This window comes from Dryas octopetala, chromosome 7 (genome assembly GCF_963921425.1).
Source record: "Dryas octopetala chromosome 7, drDryOcto1.1, whole genome shotgun sequence".
Taxonomy (NCBI): Eukaryota; Viridiplantae; Streptophyta; class Magnoliopsida; order Rosales; family Rosaceae; genus Dryas; species Dryas octopetala.
In genome coordinates this window covers 19,048,515-19,069,041 of record NC_141372.1, presented here as the reverse complement: position 1 = coordinate 19,069,041, position 20,527 = coordinate 19,048,515, and the positions used below count along the sequence as shown (strand labels likewise).

General features: G+C 37.4%; 1 protein-coding gene across 2 annotated transcripts; it reads right to left on the bottom strand.

Moving 5' to 3' along the window:
• Positions 1-2,583: 2,583 nt before the first annotated feature.
• On the bottom strand, positions 2,584-19,635 carry ARC5 (P-loop containing nucleoside triphosphate hydrolases superfamily protein). 2 transcript variants are annotated; one of them, XM_086250538.1, is made up of 16 exons: positions 19,061-19,635; positions 18,740-18,862; positions 18,388-18,609; positions 17,567-17,700; positions 17,389-17,481; positions 17,107-17,170; positions 16,606-16,654; positions 16,335-16,417; positions 15,854-16,011; positions 15,644-15,704; positions 12,432-12,494; positions 12,226-12,326; positions 5,448-5,505; positions 3,822-4,169; positions 3,017-3,181; positions 2,584-2,910 (listed from the first exon to the last, which is right to left on the bottom strand). In XM_086250538.1, exons 1-16 carry the CDS (start codon positions 19,601-19,603, stop codon positions 2,821-2,823), a joined length of 2,355 nt encoding a protein of 784 aa, XP_086106664.1. In that variant the 5' UTR covers positions 19,604-19,635; the 3' UTR covers positions 2,584-2,820. The 2 variants fall into 2 exon arrangements, 1 of the variants encoding a protein (XP_086106664.1); XR_015123334.1 differs by lacking the exon at positions 2,584-2,910 and having other exon boundaries at positions 3,042-3,181; positions 3,822-3,961; positions 4,060-4,169.
• Positions 19,636-20,527: the final 892 nt, after the last annotated feature.

The following is a 20,527-nucleotide window of genomic DNA, read 5'->3' as shown; positions in this document are numbered from 1 at the left end:
GTTTTTCTAAGAGAACATGGTAAAGGTTTTGGGACCCTCTGAAGGCCAAGATGAAGAGGAAGATGGAGAAGCCTTACAATTCTTATAAATAAATCATTGGAATAATGATTTACCAGAGGTATAAAATTCAATCTATAACCCTCCTAGCCCATAATGGTTTTGATAATTTATTTGACTGTTGTTTGCTCTAATTAGTTTGTTCCCACACATTTATATACACATATATAAGTATATATTATATCTTTTGTTATTTTTTTCCCATATATGTGTGTGGGTATGGTTAATATCTTTCTTTGTTGTGGAGATTAGACCTGAAAATAGATTGGATTCAGATCAAATTTACCTAAATCCAATTTTGAATCCATCTATAATCGAATTCAATATGAGTCCATATCCACGGATCGGATTCGGATCATATTTTAATCAGATTTATTTAGAGACATAGACATGATTACAATTTTATTAGTTATTAGTTTCGTGTCATTATTTTTTATATATGTATTTTTTTTATTTTGACTTTGAACTTATATAAATATGTACAATCATTTAAGTATATTTTCAATTGTATAAAAAACGTCAAATTAATTTTATACAGATACAATATTTATTAAAAATATAAAAAAATACATTAAAATTAATTAGTTGGATCAGATTATTTTCAAATTGGATTAGGTATAATCTATATTTGATTCCTTAAGTTAACGGATTTTCGGATTCCAATAGTAATGAAACTATCATATTGAAATGATAAATCCATATTTCATTAAATACATTGAATTCGATCATATTAAAATTTGGTTCATTTTCAGATCTAGTGATGATACTATGAGATCCTTGAATATGTGTGTATGTGCTCTCCCCCTAGATCTCATGACTTAAAAAAGAAATATGGAGGTCGTCGGGGATCTCCTAACAATAATATATATATATATACAAGAATGCTCTAAAACTAACTAGTTAGTAAGTTAATATAAAGCTAACCACCATGTTGGGTCCACCACACAATGTAATCTCAAAATCCGAACCGTCTATTTTTTAGGCCCTACTTCAAAGATTATCCCTGTAAAAAATCTTCAAATTCGAAAATCATTTAGTCATTTGATTATAACAACAACTATTTATATGTTTTTATCGAAAACATTGATCGTCTATTTATTTGATCTCAATTAGATGACTAAATGATTTCCGATTTAGTTGATTTTTTGTAATAATGATCTTTGAAGTATGACCTAAATAATTGATGGTTCGGATTATAAGATTAGTTATGTGGTGGTCCCAAAAGCATGATTAGTTTTATATTAACTTACTAACTAGTTAGTTTTAAAGCACTCCTCATATATATATATATATAATTTTTGATTAATTTGATTTATGCATCTGATATTTATCTCCTTGGGTACTAACTTTTGTGGGTTAGGTTTTGTCATGATGTATTCGGGAATAGAGTGGAATCTGAATGGGCTCCACTTCGACCAAAACGGGCTAGAATACCTGATGGAGAGATTGATAAAAAAATGCATGGGAAATGCCTCGAAGAGTTTGATCTCCCGACTTCATAGAAGTTGAAACACTCAAAGTGTTGAGGCTCTCTAATGTGTACCTCAATCTGCCTCCAAATTCTAAATGATTGTCGCTCCTCACAACTCTAGTTCTCCGAAAAGTCGATATTCCCCACAACATGGTGAACACAGTGTTTTGTTTGGAAGTTGAATTAGCCCCTAGAGAATAAAACTTTGTGGTGGCAGTTCCTTGATAGGCTTCTGAAACAGTTTACTATAGACTCAGATGGTCACAAAAATCTAATTGCATTGAGATCCTAATTACACTCAATTACGAACTAAGAAGGTGTACATGCAACTCACTCCACGAGTAGATACATGAGTGAAGATTACTTCTTGTATTGAGATTTGATAGAAAGTTCCTTTCCATGTAATGTATAGTGATAATGCATATGAAGTGAATGTTGAATGTTCCATAAGTTTCTCATTGTAAATATAGCGTTTCAATTTTTTTTTTTTAACCCTGAAAATTCATCGCTGCCCACAATAATAAAGAGGTACTGAGTACGATGTCAACCATTTTGTAAGAAAATAAGTAACAATTTGCCGTAAAGATCCTTTGGACATATGGGTCTCCATGCTTGCAGCTAATTGGGAGTGTGACAACGAAGGCTATGACTTGTCATCAAAATTAAATCCGTTGATTTTAAGTACCAAATTTTAATATTTTTATGTTATTTCATTTTAGAAATTAAATTTCAATTTATGTAACAACTTTAAAAAATGTGATTTTACCGAGCGCTCAACATTGTTCACCTAACACTCTCAGTGGAACAAAAGGTATAATCTTAAAAAGCCTTAGAACATGCTTCGTCCTTCATGTTTCAAAATTTAAACACTTGTCAAAACTCTAATACGTTGCCCCTGAAACAAACGCTACACTAGACGTTACAAAAAATTGGCAGGCATGTCTCATATAGGCTTTGAATTCCCTAAAACATAGTCCATTAACATAGAATACACTGTATAATTAAGAAATCATATGTTACAAAATAAAATAAGTCCACACGATGAGAATTTAAAATAGCCAAAAGAAAACTGCTCTCAGGGTGGACAATAATCCAACCCGAGTGTATTATCTGAATAGAAGCCTATTGTCCATACAAACTTATAAGATTTTTTCTCCACTAATTTCATTCAAATCTAATCATATATGTCCGTTAATGCTCACTTTTATCATAAACACACTACAAGAAAACCATACCATCTTTCATCTAACAAATTTGACTTCGGCACACCAATACATCGGATCAAGAATCACTCAACCGGAATCAGAAAAGGCAGTAGCATTGCGTTGATGCGAACTAAGCTGCTCATGTAGTGATCTGAATTTATCCTTAAGCCTCTTGATCTGCGAAGCCAACAGCATATCGTTCAAATGTGTGTGAGCACATGTGCAAGTGAGAGAAAGAACCATTTAACAGGTTTTAGTGGGGAGAATTATAAGGCAGAAATACCCTTTTTAGTTCAATCTCTACGTCTCGCTTCCGCTGGCCTAATAAATGTCTCATGTTGGTGATGTCAAAAATATTATCCAAGTCATCTTCAAAAGCAGATTTTAAGTCTTCCCTAAGAAGTGCAGGCAATTTATCTACAACAGGCATTAGAAGAAAGCAGTTGAACTGCAAAACAATAACGCAAGTTGTTAAGAGAGAAACATGGGTGATATGGTAATACATCATTGTCCGATTAAACAATGAAACAAAAAAAAAAACAAAAACAAATAAAGCCCACAACATAAATAAAATAAATAGAAAAAGTTAATAAGAATTAAAGAAACAGGCCATTCTTCACAACGCCTGAAACATCGACCAAAACAGCATGCTACCTATCTCTTCCTCATAATCTGTGTAGCTTAATATATATTGTTGGCTAATTCTCTACCTACTTAGGAAATTACCAGTCTGTGGTGACTAATTCCCAACAGCTTAATATACATTTGGGGTCTAGTTGTCTAATATGGTATCAAAGCCTTGGTTTGCAGGAGGTTCCTCCGATCTTCATTCCTCACTTCATTGTTGGTTTGCAAGGTGTAAAGTGAGACTACACCTATATGTTTTTGTCTTTCTACATTTCTCTATCTCTCCAAGGGCAGGATGGGGATGCAAGCGATGGAGGGTGTTAGCTTGATATACATTGTTGGTCAATTCCCTCACAGCTTAGGGTTTTGGGGTCTACTCATTGTTTAACAATCAGTTCATGATTATTATAGTGAGCAGGTTGTAAAAAGACATTAACAAATAAGCAGTTTATATTACAAACCTTCAACTCTGCGGAAGCCAAGAAATATTCTCTTATGCCATGAAATATCTGCTGCACCAAAGCATAAACAATCCTTTCAGATGAAGGAGCAAGCCTCCTATTCCAAAGTGTACTATCCAGAAGATCAGCCAGCTTTGTTTCTGTTGTATGAATAGAAGAAGTCAAGTCAGTGCCAGAAGCCAGATGACTGAGTTTTACGTCTGTCCTTGACTTGGTGTCCTTCTCATTGGAAACTGACCCAATTGATGAATCTTGGGAGGGACCAGAAGAGACACAACTACCACCACCCACAGTGGCATGTTCTGTTCCAGAAAACGAGTCTAGAAATTGACGCAACCCAGCCCGATTCTACTAATTAGACATCAAAAGAGAGGTCAGATGAGTAGAGCAAGTAAATTGTATGGAAAACAAAATAAATATGTGTTTGTGTTTTCTAAAAAAGCTGTTGATAGTTCCCCATTGCAAGAAAATGGAGGCTTATTTGCACATTTACCCCTTGAAACTATAACTTCGTCTCACTTTACCCCCTTAAAGTTTATTATCTCAATTTACCCCATGTAAGTTTCTCCCATGTCTCACATAATCCGAAACCGTCTAGTCTGTCTATATACCCCCACCACGTTTTCGCCATGTCAGCCATTCAAATGGTGGAAACAAACTTGATAGTTTTGGGTTATGTGAGACATGGAGGAAACTTATGGGGGCAAATTGAGACAATAAACTTTAAGGGATGAAGTGAGACGAAACTATAGTTTCAGGGGGTAAATGTGCAAATAAGCCTAAAATCAATGATGTAAAAATTTCAAGGCTTGACTATGCCCTTTTTGTCAGGTGCCACTATATAAAAAAGAAACATGGCAAGAAACAAAATGGAGAAATAATGTACTGAATGACATATATTAATTCAAGTAAAAAAAAAAGGGATTAATTCTCACTCAAAGTGACGATAGAATGCGCTGAATGACATATATTAAGATCCCAGTTAGAACACATACATAAAGCAGTTACAAACTTCAAGTAAAATGATGCAGGAGCAAGAAAAATACCGTAGCAGCAGCAAGCAAATAAGATAAAAGGAAAATTGATTCAAGGAACAGCACCTATTTTAGTTGGACTCTTATGTCTGTTTCATGTTCCTTTTATTAATATTTGAGAGAGTTGAGATCATATTTCTTTTAAGCATTTCTATAGTAAAAATGAGAATTTTGTTAAGGGCCTTAACAGAGTTTTAGTATTTCAGAAGTTAATTGATTTATCCTAGAAAATCCACAACAGAAGATATTTGTTTTTTCTCGGCCAAAAAGTAAAGAAGTTCTCTTCTTTTCCAGGTTTTTCAACCAGAAAACCAACCCCGTTTAACTGGGTTTTGATTTCTATATCTCTCCGTTCTGAATCTAAATTATTCTTTGTTTTATAGGAAACATAATAATTAATAAAGGTGAAGAGTACAATCAAAGTGGGCCAGCAGTCCACAAAAGCTACCCTCAGATTCCCCTTTATATTTTCTTTATATTATACTAGCACAATTAGATTTGCTTGCCAGATTTTCCTACACCAAAAAAGTAGACCAGTTCGAAATTACAGCATAAACCATGTTGAAATGCCTTTGAAGTCAACTATGATAACCTTATTGTGAAGGGACCAGGTGACATAGCGGGTGGTGCTTAATAAATCCTCCATGCATCTGCAGCAAAAACATATTTAACATAAGAGTAGGTATCAATTGAAGGAAACCAGAACAGAACATACAAGCATCATATGTATATTCTTGAGGATTGTATTCCCTTAAAGTCACTTGACGTTTTATCTTCTTTTTTATTTCCTTTTTTTTAAGAGAAACAGATACTTTTATTAAAGAAAAATATCCAAATACATATTGTGGACACCATGTCCACAACAACAGAACCTCTTACACCAAGGAATGCCACCACCTAAATCAGAACATTACAAACCTCTAAACTAGCTCATTAACATACAGCAGCTTTCAAATCTATCATGATATACCCCCTAAAATCTGAAGACACTGATGCCCACAATGCCAACCAAAACCTGATCCTCACCCACTCCTTTATAGTCCTCAAAAATCCTCCTATTTCGCTCTGACCAAATAACCAACAAAATTGCTAATGCCATGCATCTCTATAAGATCTTTGCTTTCTTATTTCTTCTAAAACCTTATGTTGCTCACAACTCAAAGCGTAACAGCCCCTGCGAATAACCCAACAGCATTGACCATCTTAAACAGCCTCCACAGCTTTAGAGCAAGCGGGCAGTGAAGAAAAACATGATCAACGCTCTCTTCCCTTTCTTTATACATGATACACCAATGTGGAGAACAATACAAATAAGGCATTTTGGACTTGATCACAGGTATTGATCCGCCCGTACGCCACAAGCCATACCAAAAACCTTGATCTTAGGGGGAACCCTGCCTTCCCAAATCTGGTCCAAAGGCTGAAACATCGAGAAATCTGGCTGATCACACAGACTTGCTGATTTACAGGAGAGCATCCCTAGGGCCTCAAGACTCCACTTCCTAATGTCCCCCCTAGCTGGAGACATACGCACATCCTCTAAAAGCATCATCAGCTCAGAGAATTCACCCATTTCCTCTCATTCAGATTATTTCTTTTAAACCCAAAGTCCCAGCTATAGTGATAAAAAAGTGGATTTGCAAAGCTGGAAATTTTGGTAATGTTCTTCTGAGACAGCAAATATAATCTGGGAAACCTTGCTGCCAAAGTCCTTGCTGCCAAAGCCCTCTCCCCCAGCCAAACATCCTCCCAAAACCTCACCAAATCCCCTTTACCCACTACAAACTTACAGCATCCAAGAAAGGTATATGCCCTCGAGAAATGTCTTTCCAAGGGCTTCGACTTTTTATTTTTTATGAGGAACATGATTTCATTAAATGCAAATAAAGAAGTACATGGTACAATAAAGTGGACAAGATGTCCACCATCTTAAAAGGTCCTAGATAACAAGCTCTAGGATATTATACAGACCAAAAAAACAGATAACAAAAGTATAGTAAAACAGCCCTAGTAAACACATAAGCTCTAGATCCTAGTACAACAGCATTAATGGAACCCTAACACACAAAAGCCTCCCAATTAGACATAATTATATAAGATGAGTAGTCCCTGTATGCTGGAGTGATTGCCACCCATAATGAAGCCCAAAACAAACTCTCTCCCACAGATTATCACAAGGACCCTTATGTTGGAAATAATAATAAAAATAAAAATAAAAACTGAAATAACATAATAATTTTTATCAAAACTAGCAAAAAGTTTACCCCCTATTTTCAAAAGTAGCAGTTTTTATACAAATTTCAAGAATAGCCAAAATACAGGGTGCAGTAGGGCCTGCACACGAAACTTGTGGTGAAATTAAATGCGGAATAAATCTCACCCTTCCCAATGACCTTGTTTCCTTGATGTTATGCTAGGATTAAATGATTAGCAAACACACAATAACAGCAACAACAAGCAATAAAGAACACCAAGATTTGTTATCGAGGTTCGGCGAACTTTGCCTACGTCCCCGTGTGATCCTTGAGAATCACAGCTGCACTATGTATAGAAGAAGATTACAAAAACTTATTGAAACCCTAGACTACCCAACCCGCAGTCGATCACTTCTCCCTTGCACACACACGCCCTCTTGTGTTTCTCCCTCTCTTCAATACTTATGAAGACTTGAGAAACCCTTAGATCTGGTGCTCTTCCTATGAACCCTCTCCCTTGAAGTCACTCACCCTTGAGTCTCTAACCCAAGTCTCCCTTTGAGTTTCTTCCCTTGAAGTCTCTAGCCCTTCCCTTGAGTCTCGCACCTGAGTCTTTAGCTATTGATCTTCTACATTGAGATGAGTTTCATGGAACCTCCTTGAAGTCTCTCACCTAAACTCTCACCTGAGTCTTTTGGGTCATGAAAACTTCCTTGAAGTCTTTCGACTTACTTCTATGAGACTTGTAGTAGCCCATTTATAGAGCATAGGCTTACCACTTACAATATAGATTCCTAAAACTAATAGAATTAGATAAACTACCTATTAACTAATTATATTCCTTGTACACTAAGAAAACACTTTAGGACTCCTTGCACTTGGAAAGTCTTTCGCAAGTCCTCCTTGTCCTCCAAGTCTCCGTACCTTTCTAGGAAACCAAAACTGTCTCAGAATCCACGCCTCCTCGCTGTGCCCGGGCAACTGGTCGGCCCACCTCGACTCCTTGCCTCCGCTGCTCACTGGTCTTGGGCAACCGGTCGGCTAGCTTGCTCGACCAGTCGGCCATCTCCCTGCAACCTTCCTTGGGCTCTCGGGCAGCCGGCGACGGTGACCGGTCGGCCACCCCCTGTAGCCCCCTCGTAGCTCCCTGGATCCCGGCGACTGGTCGGCCACCTTGCTTCACCTCGAAAAACCTTCTAGCTGACTTCTTCCAGCTTCCTTGTTCTTCTTGAAGCCCTTTCCGACGAGCCACTTTCACAACAATCTCCACCTTGGCGACTCGAAACCAAAGTCATGTTGTACCTTCGAGATATCCTCTTATGTCTTGAAGTAACCCCGAACAAACTCCAAGAACCCTTCACATTGGCAAATACCCTTGCCTCAACGCACATTAAGTGAGAAGGTGCTCCACCTCAATCTTCAGTACCTAGAAGAATTGAGCAAGCTCAAGCCTAGCTTGCATCCTCGAATCTTTACTGCAGCCTCAAGATTCTCTTTTTCCCTTGTTCCATAAACCCGTTCATAGCCAACTTTCCCCTTGGATTTAGGAACAAACTTCAACCCGAAGTTCCTTTGTAGAGACAACCTAGCACACCTCCGACGTTGCCATTCCTTGCTCTCACAAGCCCCCTTGAATGTAGCCGGATTTCCCTTAGTAACACCATAGTAACCTCTGTCCTTTTTCCCACCAACACTTGGGAGTTAGTTTGATGGTACTTTTGGACCCGGACAGCCTTGTGCTCCTTTGCTCCACTTGTTCTTGTACCTTGGTTGATTGTTGTCGCTGCCCACACCCATCAACCCTTGTGTCATGCTCTACCATCTCGGAAATGCCCTTCCCTTGAACCGAATTTACCTCCATAACCACCTTGGTTGCCTTCTTGGTTGCACCTCCTTCAACAACTCTCAACCCTTCATCCCCCTTGAATTCCCTTGCTGCATCCTTGAAGCCAAACTTTGATGAATTCCTTGCCAAGCCTTCGAGCCAAGTAGCTTCCTTTCCAGCCTCATCTAAAGCAATGTACTCTGCTTTTGTAGACAAAAATGTAATTGGTTGCAATAGAACTCTCGAACTTGCCACACAACAATCATGGCTTGTTGCTTTTTCCTTTGCCTTGGCACCTATTTGATGAGACTCTTCCTTTGTGAGACGATGCCCTTGCCTTCCCTTGTCACAATGCTCCTTGAGCTCAACACCAAAGCTCCCCTTGGTAGATACCGTTGCTCCACCTATCATTGTAATCCCCGAAAGCCTGTAGAGGTTATTAGATTGCATAACTCCCTTGATCTCACTTGATCATTTGAGTTTCCCTAGCCTTCTAACAATTTCACCTTGCATCTTCACCTTGACTGTGCCTTTTCCATGAACCTTGCACATAGAGTTACCCCCCCCCCCAACAAAACTTTGCCACCACTAGTTTCCTCATATGAACCCACATATCAAATCCGGAGTCCAAACACCAAGCATGTGGAGTAGAATTACCCGAAGATTCCACCCAAAGCTCCCCGTCGTCAACTGCGACATTACTTGAGTTTTCAGCCATTTTCTTCTTCTTCTCCAGCCATAACTTACAATCCCTTTTCCAATGGCCTAGTGCACCTCACTTGAAACAACCATCTTCCTTGGATTGTTGTTGGATTTGGACCTCCCCATTTTCCATGCTTTTTTTGCTGTCATCGCTTGACATCAAAGAAACCTCCTAATCGCGGCTCTGATACCAATTGTGGTGAAATTAAATGCGGAATAAATCTCACCCTTCCCCGTGACCTTGTTTCCTTGATGTTATGCTAGGATCAAACGATTAGCAAACACACACAATAACAGCAACAATAAGCAATAAAGAACACCAAGATTTGTTCTTGAGGTTCAGCGAACTTGGCCTACGTCCCCATGTGATCCTTGAGAATCACAGCTGCACTATGTATAGAATAAGATTACAAGAACTTATTGAAACCCTAGACTACCCAACCCGCAGCCGATCTCTTCTCCATTGCACACACACGCCCTCTTGTGTTTCTCCCTTTCTTCAATACTTATGAAGACTTGAGAAACCCTTAGATCTTGTACTCTTCCTATGAACCCTCTCCCTTGAAGTCACTCACCCTTGAGTCTCTAACCCGAGTCTCCCTTTGAGTTTCTTCCCTTGAAGTCTCTAGCCCTCCCCTTGAGTCTCGCACCTGAGTCTCTAGCTATTGATCTTCTACATTGAGATGAGTTTCATGGAACCTCCTTGAAGTCTCCCACCTAAACTCTCACCTGAGTCTTTTGGGTCTTGAAAACTTCCCTGAAGTCTTCCGACTTACTTCTATGAGACTTGTAGTAGCCTATTTATAGAGCATAGGCTTACCACTTACAATATGGATTCCTAAACCTAAAAGAATTAGATAAACTACCTATTAACTAATTTTATTCCTTGTACACTAAGAAATCCCTTTAGGACTCCTTCCCGCACTTGGAAAGTCTTGCGCAAGTCCTCTTTGTCCTACAAGTCTCCATACCCTTCTAGGAAACCAAAATAGTCTCAGAATCCGTGCCTCCTCGCTGTGCCCATGCCACCGGTCAGCCCTGCCCTGCGACCGGTCAGCCCACCTCGAGTCCTTGCCTCCGTTGCTCACTGGTCTTGGGCGATTGGTCGGCCACCTCCCTGCAACCTTCCTTGGGCTCTCGGGCAGCTGGCGACTGGTCGGCTAGAACCTCCGATCGGTCGGCCACCCCCTGTAGCCCCCTCATAGCTCCCTGGAACCCTGCGACCGGTCAGCCACCTTGCTTCACCTTGAAAAACCCTCTAGCTAACTTCTTCCAGCTTCCTTGTTCTTCTTGAAGCCCTTTCCGACGAGCCACTTTCACAACAAAACTAAATAACCTACACACCAAAATAAAAGGCCCAACACACCCTTTTTTTTTTTTTTGCTATACTTGAAATCTTTTACCAAACCACTATTTTTGAAAAGAGAGGGTTACAGTTTTGATAAAAAATCATAATTAAACTCTATTAATCATAACCTTAAACTGTTATAAATAACTACACCTAAATTCTAATTTTAATTAATAAAAACTAAATAAAATGAACTTAATTTCTCCTGGCCAAAAAAAAAAAAAATGAACTTAATTTCTAAGCTTCTAGCCACACCTAAAAATAAGTAAAATTTTTCTTTCTTCCATTATCATAGCTGCTTCTACAGAAATCTAAGAGGAACTTGCAAAATGTTCAATTTAAGAGGATATTTTATTATTTATATAGCGAGTCATTCTATTTGACCCCACAAATTTGCTCACGTAACCCACAAATTTTTTTTTTAGAGTTTTAGATTCCAATATAACCCCTTAAAAATAAAAACAATAAAATCAATAAAAAAACTTCTGGCCCTTTCCCTTTCTATTCCCACCCAATTCCACTCTCTCCAGATTGAAGCTTCCACTACCGCCCACCAGCAAGAAATTAAGGAATTTGGCGTTTCTACCAACATACAAACATGTAGCAGGATAGTACACCAGACGAGGAAGATGAGGTAAAGTTAGAGAAACGTTCCCTTACCACCACTTCCCTAAATTGGAAGAGTGGGTGAGGCAAGTAAAACCTCTCAAGTTGCCCCACCTCTCCCAACTCAATTTTGATGACTCGATACGATAAGGTAATGAAGTTTTTATAAATTTTATTACACGTGATTCTAATGGGTACCCTATTCTTGCAAGAACAAGAACTTAAGACTAAGCACTCTTCTAATGACTAAATGTAGAGCTATGAAAGATGGTCTGGAATGAACAGTTAGACACAGCTATGAAAAGCTTAAAATGAAAGAGAACTCCAACTTATTATAGATAATGTAATTGGTTGATCTGCTATGTCATGGCACCTTACACTATTATTAGAGACCTTCAATTTTTTTGATCACTCATGGATCAAGTGGAGATACACACATCTTTAGAGAAATCGGCTCTTCAACAGATGTCCTTGTAACTATTGGACAAACTGTAGAAGATAGGAAATATTGGACATCAAATCTTCTATACTTAGTTGAAAATTATATTAATTTTTACCCCATTGGATCTAGTTGTTAATAAGGATTTTTTTTTGGTGAATTTTATTAGCCCAAAAAAAAAAAAACACAGCACCAATAGGGAATTTGCTTAATATATAGTAAAAGACATAAACAGCAAAGTGGTTAGTGGTTTACTTTTCACGACATGCCCGTTCAGTAGATTCTGCGAAGTCATTAAAAGCAGAAGCAACACGCCTGAGAAACACCTCATGGCCACTTAAATACTCACCATCTTTCTGTAGGAAGCAAGATAAAAAATTGCAAGAATTAAGTGAATAAAATTTTAGAAGGTTATATGCACACAATTAAAACAACCAATCTACACAAGGATGAATCCATACCTGAAGAAGATATACTGATATAGGAAGTAATCTCTTCAGAATGTGCAAGAGTCTACAACCTAACTGCACAACAAGTAGAGAAATGTTAATTTTCCAAAAATGGCTAGCAACAAGCAGAAACAAAACTTCTAATAATCGAAAGCACTCAAAAAGTTTAGTAACTGAAATCTCAAACTGGCATGATGTCTCCATATGCTAGACATACAAGTTTTTTTCTTGGGAAACTTATATCCAGCCTAATTCACCACAAAAAATATAATTAGAAGTAGCACATAGCACACGCACACATGGACAAACAAACATAAATTTAAAAAATGCTTCAACTTAGCATAAGGACCACTAATTACAATACTGAAAAATAAATACAGTACAGAAGTTAGAGCACATGTTAGGAATACAACACCCATAAGTGGATAGGTTAAATTTAGTCGTTACAAGTCCAGTCTAATGACTCTAAGATATTAGGTAAGAATTCTAAATATCCATGACAGACCAAATCAATAAACTTTTGGAGATCCTTTGTGATGACAATATTTAATTCCCCAATCTTATATGGAAGTACCTACTGACAATAATGAGCATCAAATTCATATCTTGAGAACATCAAACCATATGTAAATATTGAAAAAAAAAAAAAAAAAAAAAAAAAAAATACTAATAGTACACTTGTTCCGTGGAATATCAACTTCTAGATTAACTTTTTGCAATTTCCATTGTTTGGCATGATGATCAATTAAATAAATACCTAGTCAATGGAAAATAGCCCCTCAAAAGGGGAAATTCGGAAACTGACTTCCTCTTTTATAAGGGGAAGTCATTTTCTAAACCCCCCCCACACACCCACCCACCCACCCTACCATTCTACAAAGAAAGCTTTTATTTTTAATTTCCATTTTTCCTGTGATGGCCAGTAAAAATATTGTCCTAGTCACCAGAAAATAAACCCTCAAGAAATGGAAATTTGGAAAATGATTTCAAAACCAACTTAAAGGGGAAAGTCATTTTTTGAACCAACTTAGCAAGCTATTCTAACCACCACCGGTTACCAATCATCAGCCACCCTCTTCTAATTAAAGGCAAACTCTAGTTTGCGGGAAGTATGAACTATAAGATTTTATTGTACATACCAAACACATTAGAATTTCAAGAAACCAAATCATTTCAAAGAAATATTTTCCTCTGGGATCCATTTGTTTAACGGAAAATAGAATTTTGAGAATTCTTCTGCTGGAAATATTTTCTTAAAAAACGTTTTTGTTGTCTGGTAAAGTAGTGGATAACTTTTAACAATATAAATCTTGGGTATGTTTTTGTCAAGGCTTCAACTCTCTCAACCTTTATATTCGACAAGTAATTTCCAAGAAAATGATTTCTCGTAGAAAACATTTTCCTTTAGGCTCCATTTGTTTAACAGAAATAGGATCCGTTTAGGAAAACTATTATGTTGAGAAAGTTTCCTAGGGAAATTTTTCTTTCAGAAAATTTTCTACAAAATTTTTTCTTGAATGTGCTTTGGCCAAGGCTTCAACTCTCATGTGACTCGTTTCAGTTCAAACAAATATCAGAAAATTTTTCTGCAGAACTATTTTACATCAAAACAACCATAACTTTAGGAAGTCCGTTTACGCGAAACAAATGGAACCTATCAGACCAAAAGAAGTAGAACCTAAGTCAGGTTATTAGGCTATACTGTCTTAGTGATAGCACTCTCTACCAAAACAGGCTTGTTTGACATTAAACCTCTCAATGGATTGCATTTTCATCGAAATTTCAAATCAATTATTTAGATATTGTAAAGAAGTTTCAACCGCTAGTCCAATTGGAATCCAAGTCTGCAAATCCATTTGTTTAATAAAGTAAATATGGATTTGACCTATTCTGATCAAATAATAACACAGAAAAAAGTATTTCATTAATTATTATAAAACTATCAACATGTTAAAATTCAATTAAATCCATTGATTTTTTTAATGAAGTGAACTTCAGTGGTCATATCAACTTACAAGATTAATTTTTTTTTTTCCCCCTTTTTCATTCCCATAGATGAAACTTTAGTGCCATCTAATTGTGAAGGGCATGTCAATCCATTGGTGAGCACCTCTAAGTGTATAACCATATATGACGTTCTTATTAGCATATATGGCATTCTTTTTGTTTTTCCACCTTTTTTTTTTCGTCTCAATTTTTCCTAAATATTGTATGTTCAGCCCAACACATAAAGAAAGTCAAAATGCTCATTATATATTGTATGAAGACATGATGATATGTTTGTATGTTACTTAAACAATAAGCCTTTCATATGCACTTGTAGGAACTGTTATTTCATTTGATTTCAACAAAAAAACAAAACAGAAGATTATTGCAATAAAAGTTAAATATGAATTTCCTACAGCCACACCTCAGCTTAATTTCTCAAGTCATACGGGCAATGATAATTATACTTTGAGCTACATATATCTCCAGAATACTGCACTAGCATGAGGGTGGTGTAAGATTGAAAAAATGAATGTTAAATTAGGCAAGGATAATTGCATGACAGTGTGAAGGTTCAAAGGGATGCCAGAATGCAAAGAGAGCTGAATAGCAAGTTTCCCATACATTTCTTCTGGATAGATTGAAAATGAAAGCTATGGGAGCTCCCTGTATGGGATCCATGGGCCATTGCCCTTTCTGAGGTGGCTTTCTTTGTCAAAAGACTCAAGACTGCAGGCTTGAGAGAGTTCTGATAGTCTACCATCTGTTGGGTAAATTATAGGTGCTCCAAGGTCGGTGTTGATTGTGAAAAAGATACAGAATGAGTTGACCAAGTTATAAGGTGGCAGGACTCTTCTCAAACAAATTTATAAGGTAGCAGGAAGATGCGGGCCTCTTTCTTTCTTTCTTTCTGTTTCTTTTATCGTACTCCAGATAACATCAGTTTAGCCGAAACAGATATTCAATACATATCTATCTTGAAAATGAACTACTATATTGCAATTTCATTCAATTACCAGAACAGTAACAGATTTTTTCTATTTGTATTAATCATAAATTTTCTCCACATACTACTTGTTCACTGGAAATGCACACCAGGATCATGTTCATGAATTGGACTTTTAAACATATAACGACACTGGATACCTATATTGCACCCCTTGTGACAAACTCAAGTCACAGGAAAAAGATGGAAGGAAAAGAAAAATGAGAAATTACTGAGAGAAATTATTCATCACCTGATGAAGGAAAGGTTCGAATGTATCACGGGCCTTTGCAACAGCTATTACACAAGCTGTCCTGAGTTTCAAAAATAAATTTGAATTAGGAAAGGGATTAGGAGAAAAGGAAACAAAAAAATAAGAAAATTTTGGAACATAACTATTACAGCTTAAAACAAAAAATAAATCAGTATCACAATCATGATTATATCTTAAAAGCATAAATACCTTGAGTAGTTTGTGCCATCATGTAAATCTTCCACTCCACATGCATTTACAATTTCTTCCCTTGTAATTGGAGGGCATTTTGTTCCTCCAACTACAAAACGAAACTCAGCCATGGCACGATGGTATTGAGCACCCCCATATAGACGCATTCCTGCATTCTACACGCAAGGATACTCAGTTCTTACATGTATGTATATGAAACTCTAAGAAGTTTCAAGTCATTATGGGTCCAGAACACAGGAACAAATTAATACATTGCAGTCTAGTAGAAACTTTTACCTACATGTTAATGTCAGGCAAACACAGAAACATTTAAACGGACTGATTTTCCTCATGATTTATTAATCAGTACCAGAAGTTACAGAAAGAAGAAAGCCTGATTCATAAATGAACAAAAAAAGCATGCAAGAAATACAGACACCAAAAGACAAAAGAGCACAATTCTAAAGAAAATTTCCAGTCAAAGAATTTTATAGCTTACAGGTATAAGCTTGTGAGGGAACTGAAGGCCATCACTACTAACAAATGCCCCTCCATTAGTCCTCTCATCTTGTAGTGTTTCACCTTGAAAAATATATAAATGAAACTAAAACGGTCAAGGGTCCAACAACACAACATGAAATAAAACAAAATCTTTAAGCCCGGGCCAGGGGGGAGAGTGATGCTATTATTTGAAAAATAAAAGAAGTTATCCCTTCTTTAGTAACCATAAGCTTAAATTCTCTGTGATAAGCAACATTAAGATGATTTACCAAATTTATCTGGAGGTGCAACAACAGTTCCTTTCAGTAGCAATGATAACTGAGAAATAAAGCATTTTTTTGTCAGTAGATATAAACGAAAAATAGGAACAGCTATCTTAAAGCATTAGAATAACAATGTAAAACTCAGAAAAGAAAAAAAAAAGGTCTTAGAAGATCATGGGACCTCTATATTAAGCACAAAGTTAATACAAACTAAGCATTATGACTAGTTTACATGAATCCTTTCACCCATATAGGTCTGGAAAGAAGTCCATTATCCACTTTTGGCCATGCTTAACATGGGGGAGGGGGGGGTCTTTGGAGGGGAGATCTCAATGCAGTCCTACACTTCAGCATTATTGCATGAAGTGGCCATTCTCAAGAATCAAACCCCTTAGATACTACCCACAGATAAGGTACAATAAACCACCACAAAAGATTTAGATAATAAGATATTGATAACATTAACAAATAAGTCCTTGTAAAGGAGAACGCCTCAACCAAAGAAACCTTCGTCAAGAACAGATCATGAAATACTCTTCCTTTCTCCTTTAGTTTCAGTTCATCCAAAGTGCTGCATAAAGAAAAGAATACAACATAACCAACCGGTATAGAAAAGAAACCATTTATGAGAATATGTTTAATATAACAGAGACAAAAATAAAATTTACTTAATGGTTATACCTCATTCCTGATTCATGGTTTTATCAGAGTTTAAGCAAATAAAATGCCATTTGAATACATTCTGTAAATTGCCTAAAAAGAACAATTCTTTGTGAGTTAAGTATGGACCTGAGTTCTTGATTTATTTCATTCATTTTTCTTGTTGCGCTCCGGTACTCCTTCTCAAGAAGTGGAACGATCAATGGCACATTATCCATATACCTTGCAATATACACTTCCAAAACTTTTAGGCATAGGACTACATAAATTATTCTGATCAGAATAGGAAAGTAGAAAATTTGCATACCTTTTCTGAAGTAATTCTTCCAAAAAGCACCTAAGTTTGCTTACACCTATTCTACTTCTTTCTTGTACTGACAGTGACCGGCCCAATTTTTCCTCTAAGCTTGCAACATCTTCCATCTCTCTTAATGATATTGCCTGCATTAGAAAATATTACAACTATTCTATGATTCAAGATTAATAAACATTATTTTATACCAGCATAAACATACTCATGTTTCTTATCAGAAAGAATAAATAGGAAGGACTGGTTACAAAGTGTCTGCAGCAAAGGTTGATAGAAAAATTGGCATAGGATATTTATTACCTTAATTAATATATTATTATATTATGTATGAAATTGAAATAGCCATTTTTAAGATGATTAACAAATAAAAAAATCTATAAAGGTACAGAACAAATCTATAAAAGCCGTTCGTTTTCCATATGCGCTTTGTAATCTGAGATTGTATTTGGATCAAAAGCTGTTGAGACTGAAATATTTCGGGCCAAAGTTCCAATCAGGAGGGTACATATTACGAATTGCAGGCGGCCAGTTTATCACTAATGGAAAAATGTTTTTCCCGGTAGGACTAGCAGTAGTAAGAAACATGTGAGCAAAGAAACATATTCTGACTTCAGGGTATAAGTGGATTAAAATTATGACACCCAAATGCACTAAAAGTTACTAAACAATATAGATGTAGCATAAAGTTTACCACTTACTTCATTAAAGTGATAATAACACTCAGTGGCGGAATGTTGAGAATCATAAATTAAGGACAGTGAATGAAATTTTGATTATTTATTCTGAAAAAAGAAGACAAGATAAGCAAGTATACGTGCCTGTTTAAACTCATCATTAGATCTGTAAACCGAATCATGTCCAAAACCAACCCTTCCAGAGGGCACAGAAGTAAAAAAGGGAGAGTCTCCCAAGATGCAGCCATCAAGCGTACAAGCGGGAGGTGACAGAAATACTTCCACATCTGATGAACGTGCAAACTGGGGTATTTTGGTATCAAGCTTGGTTGAAACAATTACAGTCCTTGAGAGCTCAGGATCGATCTGTTTATTTATTTTTTATTTTTTATTTTTTTGAAAAGAAACAGGATAGATATGAACACGATGAGCAAGGCAAGGATTCAGGGTTTCAATGAACACAATGCCTAAAAGGGAAAGAAGGAAGTTGGCATACTTGCATTACGACCCTTCGTGTAGTTGCATTACTCCAGTCACTGCAATCTTCAAGACACAATATAATAAACTCTTTATGCTGCATTTTTGCTCGTACTAGTGCCTCGACCGCGCGGGCTTGACCCTGGCATCAATGTAACAACTATCATTGTCAATCCATCAATCAATCAATAAATCCCCATTCCCCATTGCAATTCCAATTAGCCAAAAACTAAAAGTACTAGTCACTGATAAAGTTGCCTATGCGCAAATCAAGCAATGTGACACACAAATACAACTATGAAGTAACATAAAACTCAATGCATGGTTTTATAGAATTGACCTGTAATAGTCGATTCTTTGGACCAGGAGCAGGAGCAATAAGTCCGGGAGTGTCAATGATGGTGAGGTTTGGGCAATACTTGTATTGGACTCGAATAATGATTTCCTTAGCGGAGAATTGGCAAGGCTCCTTCTCAAGCCTCATGTTTTCAGCTTCGATGTAGGCCTGAATCTGGGGGAGAGACTTCAATGTAAGCTCCTCGTCATTATCAGCAGAGTCAGACTCATCATCACGAGAGAGGAGGCGGCAGATAGGGGAGTGGCAGTCGGGGTCGTACTTCATGTGGAGGGTAATGGGTCGCCGGGTCTTGGTGCCGCCGCCGACATGGTTGAACTGGAACCCCATCAGAGCTTCCACCAATGCGCTCTTGCCATCTGTCTGGTGCCCTACCACCACCACCGCTGGAGCCTCCAGCTGACTGTCGAACGCTTGCGCCACCCCGTGCAGTTCGTTGTACGCCTCGTACAGCCCACACTGCTCCTCCCATTCCTTACTACTCATCATCATGCCTCCTTTCGCCTTTCCCTCCCTCTCACTCTCCATTGCTCTCTTCTACTCTACTCTACTCTTCTCTGCTGGCCTTTCATACTCTGATACTCATACTCATACATACACTTTGTTATCCGAACTTGATCTTTTTTCTGTTTTGCTAAATAGCATCTTTTATTTATTTATTTTTTTATTTGATTCCTATTTTACCGAGAGAGAGTGAGTCTATAGACTCTATACTGAGTTGATCACCTTAACATATTTTGTCTAATTTTTTTTTATTTTACCATTTATTACAAAAACATAATGAAATTATTCAGATTCATTTAATAGTTATCTACCGAAACATCTACCAATGTTTGGCAAATAAGTGTTGAATAAACACAAACATTTCGATAAATAACTGTCGAGAACTATTGATGCTTAAAAATGGTAGAGCACTCAACGTCGAGTCAAACCACGTAGACCCGTTGACCTCCCACTGAGAGGATGCCACGTCGAAGTAGGGTAGGAACGGGTAGCTGGGCCTGAATAGTGAATAGTGGAGAAAACGTAATATCCGAAGCACCATGCGCAGATACACAAAAAGTGAGCGGGAAGGGCACCGGTATGGTACCGGTCGAACCTCCTCCGACGTTCAAGTCAGTGTCAAGAGAATATTTGAGCAGAGTGAATGAATAGTATAATAATGATTGAATCCCCATTTCTGACAAGAAAGTACCTCTTTTATAGTACTTTTGGAAGAGTGTCAACCAATCCGGTGATGACACGTGTCCCTTGTGACGACTTGCATTGTAGGAGTGTCACGTGTCACCTATTTCGGGGATCCGAATGAGTTGACACGGGTCAGAGCCTAGGAGGCTGAAGCTTGGGAGGCCGAAGCCTAGGAGGTCAGGGTGTAGGAGGCCGAAGCCTAGGAGCCCATGAGCCTAGGAAAGACTTAGTCTCTGGGCCTAGGAGGTCGGTGCCTAGGAGCCC

Coding starts and splice junctions, on each gene's coding strand:
- ARC5 (XM_086250538.1), bottom strand. CDS start 19,603: ATGGAGAGTGAGAGGGAGGGAAAGGCGAAAGGAGGCATGATGATGAGT. Junction 5,506..12,225: donor GAACGGGCATGTCGTGAAAA/GTAAACCACTAA, acceptor TTTTTGCTGCAG/ATGCATGGAGGATTTATTAA. Junction 2,911..3,016: donor TAGAGATTGAACTAAAAAGG/GTATTTCTGCCT, acceptor TTGGCTTCGCAG/ATCAAGAGGCTTAAGGATAA.